Source organism: Gossypium arboreum, chromosome 5, assembly GCF_025698485.1.
Source record: "Gossypium arboreum isolate Shixiya-1 chromosome 5, ASM2569848v2, whole genome shotgun sequence".
Taxonomy (NCBI): Eukaryota; Viridiplantae; Streptophyta; class Magnoliopsida; order Malvales; family Malvaceae; genus Gossypium; species Gossypium arboreum.
In genome coordinates this window covers 10738695-10758362 of record NC_069074.1, presented here as the reverse complement: position 1 = coordinate 10758362, position 19668 = coordinate 10738695, and the positions used below count along the sequence as shown (strand labels likewise).

The 19668-nt window shown below is 30.9% G+C and overlaps 2 protein-coding genes across 2 annotated transcripts; one reads left to right on the top strand and one right to left on the bottom strand.

Annotated features, from left to right (window-relative positions):
* Nucleotides 1–11302: 11302 nt before the first annotated feature.
* On the top strand, nt 11303–13588 carry LOC108452769 (uncharacterized). Its single transcript, XM_017750562.2, has 2 exons — nt 11303–11337; nt 12961–13588. The coding sequence occupies exon 2, from the start codon at nt 13015–13017 to the stop codon at nt 13453–13455; it is 441 nt and encodes a 146-aa protein (XP_017606051.1). The 5' UTR covers nt 11303–11337; nt 12961–13014; the 3' UTR covers nt 13456–13588.
* Nucleotides 13589–14065: 477 nt separating this feature from the next.
* On the bottom strand, nt 14066–18205 carry LOC108450376 (transcription factor MYBS3). Its single transcript, XM_017747970.2, has 3 exons — nt 17472–18205; nt 15370–15581; nt 14066–14814 (listed from the first exon to the last, which is right to left on the bottom strand). Exons 1-3 carry the CDS (start codon nt 17791–17793, stop codon nt 14287–14289), a joined length of 1062 nt encoding a protein of 353 aa, XP_017603459.1. The 5' UTR covers nt 17794–18205; the 3' UTR covers nt 14066–14286.
* Nucleotides 18206–19668: the final 1463 nt, after the last annotated feature.

Here is a 19668-nt window from a genome sequence, read left to right as displayed (position 1 = left end):
TTCATCAGACTCAAACGTATGCCTCTCCACAAACCACAGCAATGTCACTCGATCATTATCAAACTGACCGCAATCTTTTTCTGTCTGTGAGGATCCCACCAGAGCGCCTTCTACTTCTAATAGGCCATGAACTAGATCAGAATCATTCTCAACAAACCCATAAGAAGTGATCCCATTTTTTTCATCGGGTCCGGATAGAGACCAAAGGTCTTGAGCGACCGATCCGGCAGAACAACTCAAAAGATAAAGAAGTATCGTTAATTTCTTCATGCTCGTTCCAAGCTCGAAGTACCATTTGTACAAATAAGAATCCCCTTTCCTACTGGATGCACGCCAATGGGACCCTCCAATAAGTTTATTGGAATTGGCTCTGTATCAATGGAATCTCATCATCATTTTATGGCCTAGGGTATACTGATTTTGTAATGTCCTAATTTTGGACAACCTTAATGATACGAAACTCCATTACAATCCAACAAAAAAATTGATATTTATTAAAATTTGTATTTAATTATGTGTGAGTATTTAATATATTCATATTGTTTTTTTTTATTTCACGAACAACTTTAAAATATTAAAATATGTTTTTTTTAATATTTTATTATATTCTTATAGAATTTACTTACCATCTTCTAACTCTACTTTTAGAGTTTAAAACTTCACTGTAGTTAAGGGTATAATAAATTATTAAATATATATTTAAGAAAAAAAGACACTTGTCTTGTGAATAAAAAAAATACCTCTACCTTTCTCTTTCATATTGGTTTCTCGAGGTAAGGTATTTTGTCGTCGGGTGGTGGACGGCCTACTTCTCCTGAAGGTTGGTTCTATACCTTATTGTCGTCGCCGACTTTCTCCCTTCTTCCCCTTCCCCTCCCCTCTCCCTTTACCTTCCTCCCTCCTTTCTCTTGATGTTGTTTTTTTGGAGTGGTTCTGTTCTGGGTTGTCTCCTCCGGCCACTTTGGAACAGTCGGTTTCTTCTCCTCCCGCACCAACCTTTCTTTGGTTCTCCACTTTTTCGCCTTCCCTCTCGCCCCTCCTACTTCCCCATGTCGGCCTCCCTTGGTTTTCCAGGGGGTTTTGTCTCAGGTTAAATAAATGTTGGAGGTTTTCTCGAGTTGGTTAGGACTCGCTTACTCGGATCCGTTGTATCAATTCGCTCGAGGCTTAACTGATTCGTTTGTTTTCTTCGTATGATCTTAGTGGTTTAAACAAGTTAGATGATCTAGGATAGTGTCTTTATTGGGAGCGGATACCACGCACTAGTCAACGTGTCTGTTTCCTAGTGGCTGACATCTTTCTAAAGAGCAAGAGGTGTGGTTTTGATGGGTATTGGTGGCGGAGCTATTCTTTTCGGCACAAATTCTTAGGATCTGGCAAATTTCTGGGTATAGTTTATGTGTTGGTAAGGGTTATTACTATAACACCCCCTAACCTTATCCCGTCACAGGAACAGGATTACAGAGTATTACCGGTCATTACAGTTCGATTACAATTAAAACAGAAATAATTATTACATAGTTCATAAAATATTTCTTATTGTTCCTTTAATGGGCCATCAAGACTCGAGATAGAAGATAAACATAAATCGGGACTCAATCGGAAGCTTATAAATTTTTTCGTGTAATTTTCAAAATTTCCCTTTTTGAACAGTACCATACGCCCGTGTGGTTTAGGGGACACGCCCATGTAGGCACACCGTGTGGCTCAATTCGAAGCTAAAATTCAAGATGCAAGGAACACACGGCCTAACTACACGCCGGTGTATAAGCCGTACGTCTCACACGGTCTGACCACACGCCCGTGTGCCAAGCCGTGTGGACTCAAAATGAGCCTTAATGTCAAGTTTACCAACCCTGCAATACAATAACACCAAACAATCCAAAAACATACATTCAATCACTTCAATTCACATTCAAATCTATTCTCAACTTGTCAAACTAGACATTTTATACAACTATATGATGAGTCTTTTAAGTATTTCACATACGTTATCAAATAACCCAAATTCATACCAAATAGACTATTTCCTACCCTATACCATTACTAACTCTAAATTTACTTATTACACTATTGCATTCACAATTCAAAGTGACATACATAAGACATTCTAAGTACATGCCATTACCAATAATTAACATGCTTTACCTCATTAAATTCGGGATCGGCCTAGGATGCTGATTCAATGGTCTGGCTTTAACTTACCCTGCGCACGAAAACAAACCATACGCTGAGTATGAACTCAGTGGTATTTCTATAATTCGAACACTTAATAATAATAATAATAAAAACATTACAAACTCAAATCATATAATAAACACAATGGTATAATTGTTTCAATATCATTAAGTAATAATCAACTATTTACTTTTCGATTAGTAATTTGTTTTAATCCAACCTCTATATCAGTCAATATTTTTCAAAATCAATCAGTTTATCATTATCATTCAGTAGTAATCAATTATTCTTTGTAATCAGTTTCCAACATATATTTACAATTCATTTGAATAATAATATTATTCATCTTTCATTCAATATTTTGTACTATTCCACTTCAATAACAATCAATATTCTTTAGTCATAATCAATTGATCTTTATTGTTCAGTATTATTCAGTCATCAGTATTAATCAGTTATTCAGTAATAATCATTTATTCAGTAACAGTCGTTTATTCAGTGGCAGTTAGTTATTCAGTACCTTTATTTACCCCTATTAACATAATTCAGACTTTGGCGGATATACAGATCCAACCAAACACACCAGTATGGCACAATGTGCCTCATCAGCTTTGCCGAAGTAAACAATAGCAGTACAGTACATAATATCTCATCGGATTAAACCGAAGTAACAGAAATAATACGACACACGAAGTGCCTCATTGACACAAATTTGAAGTAACAATACGACACTATTAGTGCCTCATCGACCCATAGTCGAAGTATCCCTGTATGCTTCTAATCCTATGGCATGCCAATTATATTCGACTTAGCCCGATATTGTTAATAGGGTATTCAGTAAACTTTTAGTTTTCAATCAGTATATATTTCAACTAATCAGATATATTCTCAATTCAATATATTTCAATTAATCGATATATTCTCAATTCAATATATTTCAATTCACTTTATATTAACAAATGTTCAAATTTCACAATAATCATATATTTTCATATCAATTTCATCATTTCCCAAATCAATATATTTTTCAATATAACCTACATTCATATTCAATTCCACATTAATCACATTTATCCATATATATTCAATAAATTTAACATATACCAATTAATCCATTTCAATCATAAAACATAATAATTCTTACCTTAACATTTGCCATATACTTTAAATAAAAATATAACCATCAATAATTAAGTTCGGATTATAGAAATATAAACCATAATTTCCGAGTTAAACCTCGTTGACTTTGCCTTTTTCCTTGCTTAGCCAAGGATTTTCCGGCACAATGTTGGCTATTAAAGTTTAAAACTTCAAAACCTCAATTTTCCCTTTTCTCCCTTTCTTTTCTTTCTTTCTCCTCTTTTCTTTCATTCTATTCTCTTTTCTTTCTTTTATTTCTTTTATATATAATAATAATAATAACTATAATAAATATCTATTTAATAACAAGTATTTATTTTACATTTGCATCCATATATATTATTATATTTTTATATCATTATCACCATATATTTGTCTTTCTTTTATTTATTTAATTATTTACTTTATTTTATTAATATAAAATAATAATATTTAATACATACATGTATTACAAATATATGTATAATATTTATTACACATGTATTTTATTTTTACCACACACTTGACACTTATTTTGGCTTATTTACTTATTTAGTCCCTTCAATTTTCTTTATTCTATAATTAAACTTTCACACTTTATTCAATTTAATCCTTTTATCTAATTACTCTTAATTTAGGCTAATTCACTTCATTAAAATTTAATTAACCACTCACTTAAATTCGTAAATATTTTTAATAAATATTTACGAATCCGTTTTTTCAGAAACAGAGACCCGAAAATACACTTTTTGGATAACTGTAAAATTCGGGTCGTTACAATTACAATTAGAGATGGGCAAAATCCCATTCGATTCGAAAAACCCGATAAAAGATTTAAATTTTGAATTAAATAGTTCGAATTATTTGAGTTAATCAAGTTATTCTGATCAACTCGAATAAAAAATTAAATTTTTTGGTTTAACTTGAATATGAATTACACAATTCGAGTTATCCGAAAATCCGAATAAGAAAAGGCAAAACTACGTGATTTTGATAAATGTTTACCTTTTTTAAAGTTAAATTTCAAAACTATTAAGTTAAAAGGCAAAATTTCGTTGCTTTGATAAATATTTACTCATTAAGTTAAAAGGTAAAACAATTATACTATTTATGTAGTTAAATAATCTTGTGCTTCGTCTACTAGTTAAATAATCTGTCCATGTAAACGCAACATTGAGTATAAATAATATGATTCGTTAACTCAACTCGACTTAACTTGAAAATTTTTCACCCGATTCGAAAAAAATTTAAAATGAATTCGATTGCTAAAATATGATTCGTCAACTCGACTAACTTGAATTTTTTTGACTCGACTCAATCTAATACACATCCCTAAATACAGTGTTGTCTAATTTGTTTTTTTTGGAACTCATGTTTCAACGAACTGAAACTTTATACTCATTTGCTGATACAGAAATGGTCCCGTAGATGTGACATTTCCTTTACTATTCAATATGAATGAACTAATTACCTTAATCCGAGCCTTTTGTTTTAGATATTGTATAAATAGGAGATATGTTGGATGAATTAGTGATGGACAACTATCTCATGTTACTCACAATGCTTTGATTCTATCCTAAGATTTTTATGTTGGGAAATCTTTTGCTAAAACTTATTGATTTCAGTATTTCAATTGACAAATATTCAAATGTCAGCTTCCACTCCACAATTAATGCCACATTGTTAATTGGAATCTCAACTTAGCTGACTCTAAAAATATTCATTCAACATATTTATTAATAAACTAATTTTATTTATCTTTTATAAAAAAGAAGAAGAAAGAAAATACATCACTTCAATTATGTATGACTTGTTTTCTTTTGTGGGACAAGAAGCTTAGATCCTCTCCCTATTGCAAAAACTCGCCTCTTCTTCTCACACTATTTGTAAGGGTTTCATAATTTCATTTTCTCACCTCCCACGAGCCTAAATATTTATGTTTCTTTTAGTAACAATCAACTAATTTTATTTTGTAATTTTTATGAATAATATAATCTTTGGCTCTTTAACTTGGTAATCAGGTCCACTTCGGTACCTACATCTATTTTGGTCCTTAAGGTTGAATAAAAAAACTGCTTGAAATTGATCAAAGTTAAAAATTAGGATAAAAATCGACAGTTGAATAGGTTCAACCAATTTAATATTTTTTTAATTAATTATTTAATTATTGTTGGTCTAGTGGTCGAATCGATCGAATAAGAAAACGACGGTCTAATTGGTTTAACTATCGATTCGGTTATTAAAACATTGGACGTGACACTCTAAGATTGTATCATGCCATCACCTGAAATTTTATATAATTATTTTTTAATTTTTAAAGTGATGATGTGGCATAATGTTAGATGTCACATCATTAAACTTTTATACTTTTCAAGTTCAATGACTAAAATAGACCTAGTTGTCAAAATTCAATTGGCAAAATGAGCCCAAAAAAAGTACAAGTACCAAAATGAATCTAATGGAAGGTCAAAAAATTATATTATTTTATCTTTTTATTTACTTACATAACTTGTTTTTGAAAAAGAGGCATATTTTGAAAAGATTTTTTATTGGAGTTTTATTCCTTTTTTTAAAAAATTAAGTTGAAATTTATATTAATAATTATTTTATATTATAACAAAATACTTTAATATTAAATTCTAATAATTGGTCCATTGGCGAAGGGCATTTACCCATAGTCACTATGTTCTAATAATGTCTACATTTTGTATAGTGATTTGCTCCTATGGGTTGTAAAAGAATACTTTAATACTATAAGTTAACGTTATCAAAATTTTATTGTTATTGATTTTATATATTATGGTAGGGATTAAATTATTGGATTTTAAATGTAGTTATTTGTAATTATTATATATACATGACTCATGTATAAATAACTATTATATAATTTGTTGGTTTCATTGGATTGACTGTTAATTTTATAGAGGTTAAGAATTGATATATTTTATATTATGCAAAAACAAACACTGAAATTAAATTTTATATAATTAATAACTTTCTTAATCTTGTATTATGAGGAAGCACAAATGTTCCGCTTTAATTTAATTTAGGTATTTATCAAATTGGTTTGAGGAGATATTAAATTTTAAAATAGTAATTTCTATTTGAAAATTAAGAAAAATTACATATATTTTTTTTGAAGAATTATAAGTTCTGATCATATCTTCTTTTTTTTTAACACAATGCTTAAAGCTACCCATAGCCCCTCTCAAACCCATAAATAGGAAAATAATACGCTTTAGTGCACTCAAACCCACATCCTCCTGCATTGACAACAATGGCCATACTAATCGAGCTAAAACTCAATTGGAAAAAAGTACATATATTTTATGTTATCTTGTTTTTCCAAAATTTTATTTAAGATTGTTGATTGAGTTTTAATTCAGTTGGTATCGTTGTTATTGTAACATTAGGAGGATGTGTATTTAAATATGCTTAAATACAATTTTCGTTTGATTTAAGGGTTAAGAGAGATTAAGGATTTGTATAAAAAATTATTATAGATGAATCATATGTATTTATAATCAAATAAAGGCATTCAAGAATGTTTAAAACAGTTTGGAGATTAAGGGTTAAAATGCTTAAAAGTGTAAATCAATGATTTAAGTAAGGTTTTGAAAGATTACAAGTTGATGGAGCAAACTGTGTCTTAAAACATAAATTATATATTTAGTTGAGCAAGAGGTTGTCTATCAGCTTAAAAAGGTATTATATATACCCCACTACTACCATGTAAGAGAAGCGACATATATGCCCCGCAGCCACACCAACGCCACAAACTGCATACATCTTAAGCTATATAGGATCCTATCATATGTATTTTTCAAAATAAAAATATTTAATGCTTTTAAATCTTAAATTTATACATTACTTTTTTTATTCAATACATAATTTGATATACATTCAACCTTAATTGCGATTCAAATTTATATCTATTTATTTTTATATTTGATGAAGTGTACATAAAATGGTGTTCCCTCAACAATGTATTAATAATTTATGAAAAATCAAAATTTTAAATATAAAATTATATAAAATATAAGTTCATATATTACATTATATATTAAATCGCAAATTTTTCCTTTTACTAAAATAAAAAAGATTGTTAATCAATAATTTATATTTAAATTACTTTTTTTTCCCAATGAGTCACGTCAGGTTTTGTGTAAAAAAAAAAACAGGTAGCCATGATTGTATTAAAACTCAAATCACCATTGATATAGCTTAAATATGCATGAGATTAGTTATAAAAAAGTAAGGAAGTTTTGGATGAACATATGGTTTTGATTCGGGGAAAACAGAGAATGAAAAGATAGATGGTAGAGGGGGGTTACACCAATCATTGAGTTATATTAATTTATTAACAAGAAAAAGAGAATTTTTATTTGTGGATTTGATGGGTGGAGAATAACAATACGAGGCCACAGTGACAAGTAAGAGAATAATTTGTAGTTTCCAAAATAGGGAAATAATATATCTACAAAATTATATGTCAGTAGAAATAGATTTTTCTTTTTCTTTTTCTTTAAAAAGAAAATACTTGACGTAGTGATACCGATTTTTAATATGCAGTGGTCATAATCAAGGGCTGTATGTGCCTGCAAAATACAGCAACATGTTAGAAGAAGATGAGAGAAGTGTTTGGGAAGAGATTCTTTCTGCACTTTATTTTCACAGTATAATCCTTAAACACTTGTCTGCTCACAGCTACTCTGTTCAACACTCGTAAAGCCGACGATGGAATATATCATTTGTATTACATTTGATATTATGGTTGCTGTAGCGAATGAGGAAGTCGAGTTTTATAATATTCAAATTCAAGTTTTATGGTTGCCCAACACTTTCTAATCTACTATTATTCAGATTTCATATATTGTAGAATTCATTGATATTAAAGCTATGTTACAATGCCACATTAAAGTTTGATTTTGCTATATATATCTCGTCCCAAACATTTTGTTAAATTAACTACTTTGATCAGAGAAACTCCTTTATTGAATCTATTTCAGTGGAGCATACAGTCTTTTATCATCATTGGCTTCTATCTCTCAGTCACATAGAAACTTACCTAATTAACCTATAAAGATAAGTCTCTCAAAAACTCACCAAACCAAACTACTCACATGAAGAGTATGTACAGTTTGCCTATTTGCACACCCACTGTAACCACTCAAACCATTTGTTTGTATCAACGTACTTTTTTTTTTTTCCTGATACAAGAAGTGAGGAGTATTATGGCTTCAAGTAATATTGGGTTTGTATTCGAAACCTAATCATAATGACAACTGCATTTTCCTGTTGTTAATAGTAAATGCTATATAACCAGGACTACTTTCGTCATGAATGACTGATAACTTGCTTGAACAGACCCTTTACCAAGATTTATGAAGAATGCAAATACAACCACGTCTTCCTTTACTAATGATTCCTTTTTCTAGAAGATAAGTCATTTATTCTATTACCAGCAAGAAGGGGGGAATCCAAATATATATAAAACCAAGTATGAAAGAAAAGGGTGTTGCTGAAAAAGAAAAAGGTGATTGATTCAAAGAAAAGGAAGGAAGATATAGATGTGGATGAAGTTAGGTGTTTGGTTGTGAGTTGAGTAGAGCCCCTTTGTTGCTTCTTTAAATGGAATTAATTAAATGTGGTAAAGGGGGAATAAACCTACTTTGTGGGGATTGATGCATGTAATCAGACACAAACTTAACCTTTTCATACATATTCTAATTTTTTTCTTTCTTTCAAAGCCGCAGCATCAATTCCTTCCGCTCATCTTCCTCAGAATCTCTTTCTATCTCTCCCTGTGTGACTGTCTATTCAAATTTACTGTAAGTAGGAACCCCACCCCACTATTGGCTAGCCTTCTTTTTTATTTTATTATTCCAAATTAACTGAATGAGACATGATCCTCGTAGCATACCTGAAAATAAAAGGTTGAGAATCCAATGATGGATGAAGTCTGCCACCCAATTACTTATATTTGTTAGATACCACATCAACCCAGAAAAACAACATCATAATAAAGGATAATAAATAACAAAAAGTAAAGCTTGATTTGTATTGACAAGACAACCATGATGCTGCCCAGTGCTAAATCGGTCTTTCTAATATTGAGATATGTGTATAAAAAATATTAATTTTCAGAGAGAGAGAGAGATATGAATTAAGCATATTCTAAAATTTGAGTAACCAGATAGCTGACAAGTGGCAATATATATTCTCTGCTGCTGTAAACGAGTTGAGAAAAGGTGGTACAAAATAGGGGCGTTATATTATTATGTCTCAATTTTTTTAATTATTTTTCATATTATTGATTTATAATTTTAATATTTTTTTAATTTAAATTTAGAAATCTAAACTTCAAATCATACGTCTTAAATTTGAATCTTGAATTAAGAACATTGAACTTAGCCTTTTAGTTAAGATTTAGTTCAGAGTTCAGGTTAAAAAAAACACCAAAATTATGTATCAATTACATGAAAAAAATTATTAAAATATAATTAAATAATTAAAAATAGATATAGGATGACGTGATGTCCCTATTTCACACAATCTTTTCTCTATAGCAGTTTTTTACTTTCAAATTTTTCCTGATGATGTACGTATGTAAGGAGTGAAATGATAGAGTGACTTTTGAGATGAAACGTTGCCTTCATCCAGGGTTTGCAGCCTTATGGGAAAAGTTCGCTTCTTGCATACCTAATTCATTTCGACTATCATCAATTCACAACATTGTTGCCTCAAATATATAAATACGTGGTTGAATTAATATCACAAGTTAATTCAATATTAATTTAGTAAAAAAGTATTAACATAATCTTATTAAATAAATTATATTATTACAATTGTATTTTTGCTTTTTCTTGTTTAAAAAATTATAAAAGTTTAAAATTTTAAGATATGAACTCATGCCATCAACATTTATAAAATATATTTTTACAACTTCAATCAAATCTTTATGTTGATATTTTTACACATTTTAATTTTATTGCACAAATCATTTCAATCACATTATTTGTATATTTATACCATTATTTAAGTGTATGATTGAGTTGGTATTACAAGTAAACTTGATACCAATTCAGGAAAAATGACAATATTATGATAAACAATTAGAGTTCATTTAATATTTGCATATGGATTGTTATTATTAGTTTCATTATTTATTGTATCTTATTTTTAGAATTATATAATATATGGTTTTTACAGGCAAAAACACTTGTAATAAAATTTTTAGAATTATATAATATCCTTTTAAATAAATAAATTAGTATGTCTATAAATATATGGAGGGCCGAGAAATGACAGCATGTAAGTGAATTCAAAATTCTCAAGTGGAAAATATGTGTTTGATTAATGATGTTGGTTCAGCAACCTTTAATAAAAAAAGATGGTTGTTTGATTTAAAATTAGAAATATAAATTCATCCAATCCAAAATTATGAACCAAGTTATACAAAATTCAAAACTCCGAAAACAAATTTTATATCCAACAAGGGCAGATCAAATTTTTTTTTTCATTCTTTTTAGTATGCTGTTTCCAGAGTCCGTATGAGATGGAAAATTGTGAAGTGAGAACTACTTATTCAAATCACATCACAACTTAATCATGCATTGACCACTGGCTCTACCTCTCACTAAATCCCATCTCAAACGCCTCTTTAAGCTTCCTTGTTTTTGTGATGACGTTTGCAGTTGTTTAAAAATGTTAAACACAACATTAAGGGTCTGTTTGTTTGCTTGTATTTGATTTTTCGGAAAATGCTTTCTTCATTTTATACTGTTTGGAAGCCTGAAAATAATTTACATTTGGAAAATATTTTTCAAAACATGGGTAAAATTAATACTGTTTTACAGAAAATGTCTTACAGATTATTTTTCCGTAAGACATTTTCCATCTCTTCATCCAGGTAAAATCTTCTCCCTTCCTTCCGTTCTTCATTTCTTTCTCTCTTTCTCTATTTTTGCAAATCACATTCCTCTTTTTCTCTCTTTCTCAGGCAAGGCAAATCTGCAAAGGCAAATCTCTCTTTCTAAGGTACGATATTGTTCTTTTTTTTTTCTGGGTTTGGGTAAAATTTCGTGAAATACATGTTTCTTTGTGAGCAGTAGAGAAAGGGTTTTTTTTTTTTTACAGTATCAGCCTCTCCATCGTTGTAAATGTCTTCAACTTCTTCATGGATTCCTCTTAATAATTTTTGTGTTTTTGTGTTTTAAGTGTTTCCTTTTTCTCTTTTCATATTTTCTTTGTGCTTGTTGCTTGGAAGAAGAAATGGTTTGGGTTGTTTGCGTTTTTTATTTTGGTTCAGTAATGTATCACAAATCATTTTGCAGCATAATGTTAGGTTTTTAAACCTCCAAGATAAATTTATGACACATTTCATTTTTCCTTTGTGTTTGATCCATGCTTTGTAATCTCGTTAAAACCCATGTTGTTGTACCTTAGGTTGGTTCTTGTTTATCGATTTCATTCTTTTTTTTTTGTACAAAAATTATCCTGTCCATAGGGAATGCAGATTTTGGTGATCAGTAAGCAAAAGAAAAGTTTGTGCATCTTTGATCCATTGGGTTTTTAGGATGATTGTAAAGAGAAATAGAAAGATTCACTGCCCTGTTTTTAGCATTCAATTGTATTTTTCTCTGAAGCAATGTCAATGGTTGTCTTGTTGCATATACAATTAATTTTACCTTTCTACATGTTCTCAACTTTCTTTCACTACGATTCACAGATTAGATGCTCTTGTCTTTTGCATGTATAAACAAATGAACATAACAATAACATATAGTGGTATACCATATAATTTTGGTTTATATATATATATATATATATATATATATATCTTAACAACATGTTAATAGGAAACATAAAAAACTTTCAAAGACATTCACCTTTATGTTGAGTGCTGCGATGTGTGTTTTGGAGCCCATTTCATCCCAAGATTTATTCATTGCTGCATGTTTTCTTATAACATCATTCAGGCAAAACATGGATGAGAAGGTTGTTGTATAATTCTTATTTATAGATGGTACTGCAGATTTTAGTTTATCAAGGGACAGATTAGGCATATTTTGTGACAAGTTGCTTGCAGATCCTTCCCATTTATTTGTAGGATAGTATCAAGTTAACAAATGCCTCTTGATGGATGCAGTTCAATGAAATGAAAATTTGTAGGACAAAGCTTGTACTGCTTTAATGTTATATTCTTATTTATATGTTTTTGAAATGTTTATTACTTGGTATTGGTATTTTTTGGCTTGTATGCATAGGATGATAAATATCCACTGCAGGGAGAAATATAAGCTTTGGTTATATCTGATAAAGTAAATCATATTTTTTTAAAGATGTTTTTGTTAATTCATTTCGTGCAATCATGCTACGATATCCAGTTAGGCCTAAGCCAGATTTGTTTACCACGTTGTTGGGGGAGCTTTAGATTTTTGCTTGCTAGGTTTGGTTTTGTCATTTACTTTCTCCAATGCTGATTTTTAGCTGGTTAAAATAGCCATAAAATCCCTGTACTTTTCATAAATTTGAAAATTAATCCTTGTATTTTTATTTCTAACAATTTAGTATCTCTACTTTTTAGATTTCAAAATTCAAGTCCAATCATATTTCAATTGTTTTATACTTATTATTCTAATTGTGTATAATATCCAACAGGCACACAAGAAGTATGAACCATTTTTGAATAAAATCATTGATCATTATGATGAAATGGCTTTGGTTGTTGGTAAAGATATAGCAACAGGGAGTTTTGCCAAAACATTTGCTGACATAGATTTGGATGATGGTAACCAAGATTCAGTGCCTCTAGACTGCTACAACGAAGAGGATGAAGAGGTAAGAACAAATGTATCTTCATCTGGCACATCCAAACGTAAAAGAAAAAATGTTCAAGAAAGTGTCGTTGATGAACAAGTGAAATTTATGGGTGAACAACTTGGCAAAATTGCTAATGCTTTGGAACAATTTACTGCGGATAAGACACCACAGCTTTACGAACAAGTGATGTCGATGGAGGAAGAAGGATTTCATGATGACTTCTTGTGTTCTGTGTTTGATTATCTAGTGAGTCATGAATCCGAGGCCAAAGCTTTTTTAGTTAAAAATAAGAAGCATAAAAAAATTTGGCTTCAAAAATTTTCCCAAGGTTAAAGATATTGATAATTTTATGTAGTGTAATATTTAGTTATGCACTTGGACAATGTTGTTATTATGTGGTGTACTACTAATTATGCATTTGGATAATATTATTAATTTCTAGTATTAATTGTGGTTTGGAAGCTAATTTATAATTATTCAATCCTTATTTTTATTTTTAACACAATTACAAATAATTTATTTGACTTTGATTGTTTTCAATTTATGAAGGTTAATATTGTAGCTTAATAATTGAGTATTATTATATATTTAATTTAATTTATTTATTTATAAATAAATCATTGTAATATATGTAAAAATAATTTAAAATATAAAAATTATTAATATGTATATAAATTTATTAATATATGTAATAAAAACAATTTTACGGAAAATATTTTCAGAAAATCACAAACAATGAGAAAATATTTTACACAGTTTCATCCAAACATCAGAAAATATTTTCAGTAAATCATTTTCCAAAAAAGTAAATCATTTTTCAAAAATCATTTTCCGGAAAACATTTTACTAGGAAACAAACATACCCTAAAATTTCATAGGGAGAAAAGCCCAGAAGAGCAGTGTCTAAAAGTAAAACCGAATATCTATACAAGACCCAAAGCAATGACTGCCATAATCCATTTGATTTTTTTTTTTTAATACTATAACCCATTTGATTATTATTACAACTATAGCCTGTTTACAGTTAGAATGAATAAATATTTCCCTTAAATGATCTAACCCATGTTATATAGACCCAGAAATTTCTTACTACCCAAAAACACAATAATGAAAAGAAAATATGGCATAGATAAGATAGAGATGGCCCTTTCCTTGGCTGCATTTTCAGACAGCTTGGATAGCACCAGTTTTACCCTTGCCCAAGTCTGTGGCACCAACCGGGGCATTTGCATGAAATGCAGATTGTCTTGATGGTTCTCCTAGCAGTTTCAAGGATAGCGCTGAAGGCTCTTTATGCCCTTTCTCGCTCTCTCCTATACAGAGCTGAGACATTCCAACTAGTTCATCTACATTCACAGGTTCCTTAGGAAACATCGGAACAGGCTTCAATACTTGATGTTGAGATCCCTCTATGTCCTTCCCTTCATCATTAGGGGCTAGATTTGGTGGCCAAAATGGGTAAGCAACAGGTGCATAAGGTGAGATGAAACTGTGGACAATAGGTGTGTATCCGCTTGATACCATCATGGTTTCTTCGGTTCCTTTAACTGTTTCTTGTGCTGCAGTTTCTCTGTGTTCAAATTCAGAGTTGAGACAAAGATTTAATGAAGGTGTTGAATTTGAATTATCCGCTTCTACATGTGAAGAAGGTGGCAAAACTTGTTCTTCCCGAACTGCAGGTGTCTCTGTAGCCTGCAAAAGCATACAGAAGTTAAACAAACCAGAATCGATGAGAGAAAACACCCGGGTCTGTACTCTGTAGCTTAGTTTATGAAATACAGAAGCTAGCCTAGCACAAAGGCACAACATGCAGCCAACCTGAATTTAATCTGAATTCAACAACCTGAACACAAAGCTGACCTACAACCAAAATAGGTTGCTATTTGTAGGCAAACCAAATGTGTCTAGTGTTAATCAGAAGCTGTGCAGTACCAAACTCAAGTTCGAACAAAAGTCAAACAACTCAAAGCCCAACCCAAACCCAGCCGCAACCATATTGTTGGCTAGATTGCATATGCTGTTGATCTCCTTTGCTATAGTGTAAGATGATTTTATTTTCCCATGCACATTTGGGATCAGAATGTGCCAGTTGAATTCCTTCGGTAATGGCAGTGGACCCAGATATTCTCCTTAGCACTTAGAAAACTAACTTTACATTAACCATGTGCATGTGCATGTGCATGTGCAAGACAGGCACTGTTACTACTTTTAGGAAATGCAAAAACAATATAAAGAAACAAAACAAACCATATCATTTGGAACCATGTCGAAAAGGCTTGAACGTCTCTTCCTTCGGGTAACATTACTTTGACGGATGAAATACTTCTGGGCATGACTTGCTACCTGAGTTGGTGTCCTTGATACAACAAAGTTTCGAGCTATTCCCCGCCAGTCCCCTTTCCCTAATTTCTGGAGGCCAATTAGAAAGAGCCGATGTTCCTCTTCAGTCCATGGAACACCTGTAAAGCAACTAAATATCATGGCTAAGAACCTATAATTTGCTTAAGTCATATTTACATCCCACTCGTTAAACTATAAGTGCTAAACCGTTCTCTGCCCTGTCTTCTATTAATGGTGAAAGTTATTAGGTACAAATGGTCAACTATCCATTGATGTTCAAGCAGAAACTATACAGTATTTTAAGCTGTGCTTGGAAATTCATTCCTTGCTGTGAAAGCCAATAATACATAAATGAAAATCAGAATCAAACTAGTTGCCAAAATACCTGTACTGCAGGAGGCATATCCAGTGAACTTGGATGTCCTCAACAGCCATAAAGAAGAAAATGTGATGGAATCACCTTAAAATGCAGAGCATATCAATTGCCGCTGCCTACCTAGCGATGCAATACAGGTTTCTATCAAAGGATCCAACTACCAACAAATATTTTCATGAAACTCAATGCAATTCTGATCATATTTGCATGAACTGATGTACAATTGAAGCTTCTACACATTGTAGTGACTAGACCAAATTTTGGTCCCAAAATTTGAGCAGAATACAATGCTCTATGTTCACAGGCATAAGCCAATTTCCCAAAATAATGAGGTAAGACACAAATGAAGCCTCGGTCTTCCAAGCCATTACCATACTCTCCTAATTAACTACTTTCTGTTCCCCGGGGATGACAACTCTATCAGGAACCTAACTAACAAGCGAAACTAAACTTAGCAACTACAAACCATCGTAACATCAACTTCAGAATTACAGCAATCAGTGACGGGACAGTCCTCATTTTCTAAACACTCCTGCGAGGAGTTACTTAGTAATAGCTGTTTGATTAAACACGATGCTGAAAACTGCGCATGCTTGAAGGCAAAAATGTCACTTTAGCTCCATACCATGTACCAATACTAAGGTTACATGCAGCTGCCCATACATGCAATGCATATAAGCCACTTAGGACATGAGTGGAGATCATAATAACACAAGTTGGAACCATAAAAGCAGAATTGACGAATCAGCTTTTCACCCTGGTTCAGACATATGGTGAAGTAAAAGACAAATTCAATTATTACAAAGCAGCCAATCATCTGAGTTCCCCATATTCATGTGGTCCCCTGAAGGCCAAACTACCCTAACAAGAACATTAAAATTCGTAAAAAAATCCATGCAAGCCTATTCAAAACAGAGAAAACAAAAGCACTTATTTTCACTAAATTAATGGAATTGACTAAATTATGGCCTAATATCTTTTCTGCAACTTTATTACCTTAATATACATTCCGGACTGTTTATTCATTCCCTAATCATGGGTTATTTAAATAATCAAACATTATCTAATAAAAGTATTCCCGCATAGCGCATACTACTTTTTAATACCATATAAAAGTAAGGTTAAATATTATGAACAAGTTTGAAAAAGAATAAACAAAAGAAAACCATTTCCTTATACTACTGAACTCCAAAAAGTTCTCTAAAACCCCAAATAGAAATGGAAATTTGGGCAGTAAAATTTTCTTGGCCAAAATTTTCACTAAAACTCAACAATTTAATATACCATATATATTTTGAGAAATAAATAAATTGCCAGTAAAAGAAAGGCTACCCACGCTTGTTGAAGGTTAAGTTATACAAATAAAGCAATTCCTAAAAGATTATTATAAATACAGAAAGTTTAGACTGGTGGAGTATTAATATGAAGATTAAATAATAAACTTTCATTTAATTTAAATTAAATCTTAAAAGAAAAAAAAATCGTTGAAGGTTAACAGACTCTTAAGTTCTCGCTTACTGATAGCAAAGAGATTAAGTAATTAAACAACCAAAATAAACTTCATCGAAATCCAAATAAACAGCCTTAAAATAAACAGTAACAAGCTCAAAACACGGCGTTTTAGAATAATCACCTTTCTTTCTCTCTCCGCGAGGGTTAGATGAGGTGTGTGCGGTGGGCTCATCAGAGAGGTACCCGTCGGGCACGTGGTTCGAGTCACGGACGTGATCCGAAGAAGGAGAGTCTGGATTAGGCGAAGCGGCCGCTGATGACGAGCTATGGTAGTGCGCTGACGACAAATTTCCCATACTCGCACTCTTCTTGATTATCGACCCGTCCGTCAAACGAACGCCGAATAGTTTCACTCCTCCGCAGCCAACGCCACCGCCACCGCGCGTGGGACAGGTGCGGGAGTTGTGGCCGTTGTTGCTACAATGCGAGCATCGCCGAGTCATGACTCCCGCGAGCCAAACCAAAATCAAAGAAAAAACAGCAACAACAACAAAAGGTGATAGAATTTTTTTATCTATTTATCAATATAATTGTAAAAGAAAACCAAGAACAGGTTAATACAAAAAAACAAAAGAGAGAAAGGTTTTGTTAGAAAGAAAGGAGGGGAGGTTGCATGAACATGAAGTGAGATTAAGGAGGGAGGAGTATAAAATGGGGAAGAAATGAGGTGAAGGGTGATTTAGGAATTTTGAGATTTAGATCATGGTTTCAGGATTAGAGGATCACGGTGGATCGTTCATTGGAGATGGATAGAATGACGGTTTCACCCCTTTAGTCGAAAATAACGTCCTTCGTTTTCTTTTTTTGGGTCTTCGTGTTTGCGCGTGTTCCTGTTGTTCCGGATTTTTCCATTTCTTTTCCTATTTATTTCAATTCCATTAAATTAAATTTACATAGAAAAATCTGCATGTTTTTAACAATAAAAATATACCTCATTTAGTATCCATTTCCAAATTTCACGACTAATACTAATGCCACATATCCCCTAATAATTTAAAACTTTCTTAAAATATTTAGCTATATATATATTTTGTTAAACTTAATAAAATATATAGATTCCAGAGGAAATACTACCTGGAGATTTGTTATATTATTTTAAACATATATTTCACTTCTCACATTTATTTAACTATTTTTGGGAATACAATTTTGAAGAAAAAATCCATTGGTTATTTTTATATCTAAAATTATAATTTCCTATCAGTTTTATTCTCCCAAAACCAGAATTTGGAATTTTTTAATTGATTAGCTCTAAATAACTATTAATTACTTGTTCGTCGGGAACTCTCTCGTTATGAAAAACGTTTTTGTCTTAAGTTTGGGTCTGATCTCTTGTAGGCATTTTCTTTTTCAACGAATCATATTGAATAAGCTGTTTGGAGGTTTTTTTTTTTTTTTTTTTTTAAAGTAAAGGGATAAAAGTATTATTCTGCCATTTTTAGTCACTAGGTTAACGATTCGTATATTCTTGTTAAAATTTTCAATAGTATTATGGAAATCCATTTAGAAGATAAGAAGATTCAATTAAAGAAGAAGTCCAAATTCATAGTTGTTGGAAGGGTAATTTCTTATTGTATTTTAAATTGGAGGAGAGTTTTGGAAATTTTGAGGGATATTTAAATAGTTGATGCTTGCTTTTGTGTTCGGGAAATTGAAGATAACATGTATTGAGGGGTTATAGACAGTTATGGATCACGTGATAGAATTTCAAAGATGGAGGGGGAATACAATGGCCTCTAAGTTAGATTTATTCAATAATCCCAATTAGTTTATCTAAATGAGACTTCAAAGACCATTTAAAACATAAATTGTTACGTTAAAAGTTATCCCAACTTCAATTGATAGAGAATTTGAAAGTACCTTTGTGATCATATTTTTAATAATTTATAATAAAATAATTTGTTGATTTTGACATGTTACATATATTTTCTACATTTGTGATCATTATGTTAATATCATTTTGATATTGTTTTTCATGTGTGATATTTGATACGTTAATAATTTATTTTACATATATTTTAACATATTTGCATATACATGTAATGTTTACGTTATTTATCGTAATTGCTACAATTATTTAATTTTAAAAATAATTTTTGTAGTACGTATGATTTTGTTGAAATTTATATATTTTTATATTATTAATAATGTAGATACCAAAAGATTAAGATTTAATCAATTATTTTTATATTCAATTTTAAATTTAAATATATTTATTACGATAAGTATACATTAATATAAAAATGAGTTAAAACTTTAGATTCCACTTATTGATATCAAGAAGATGTAAATGTGATAATATAATAATAATAGTTATC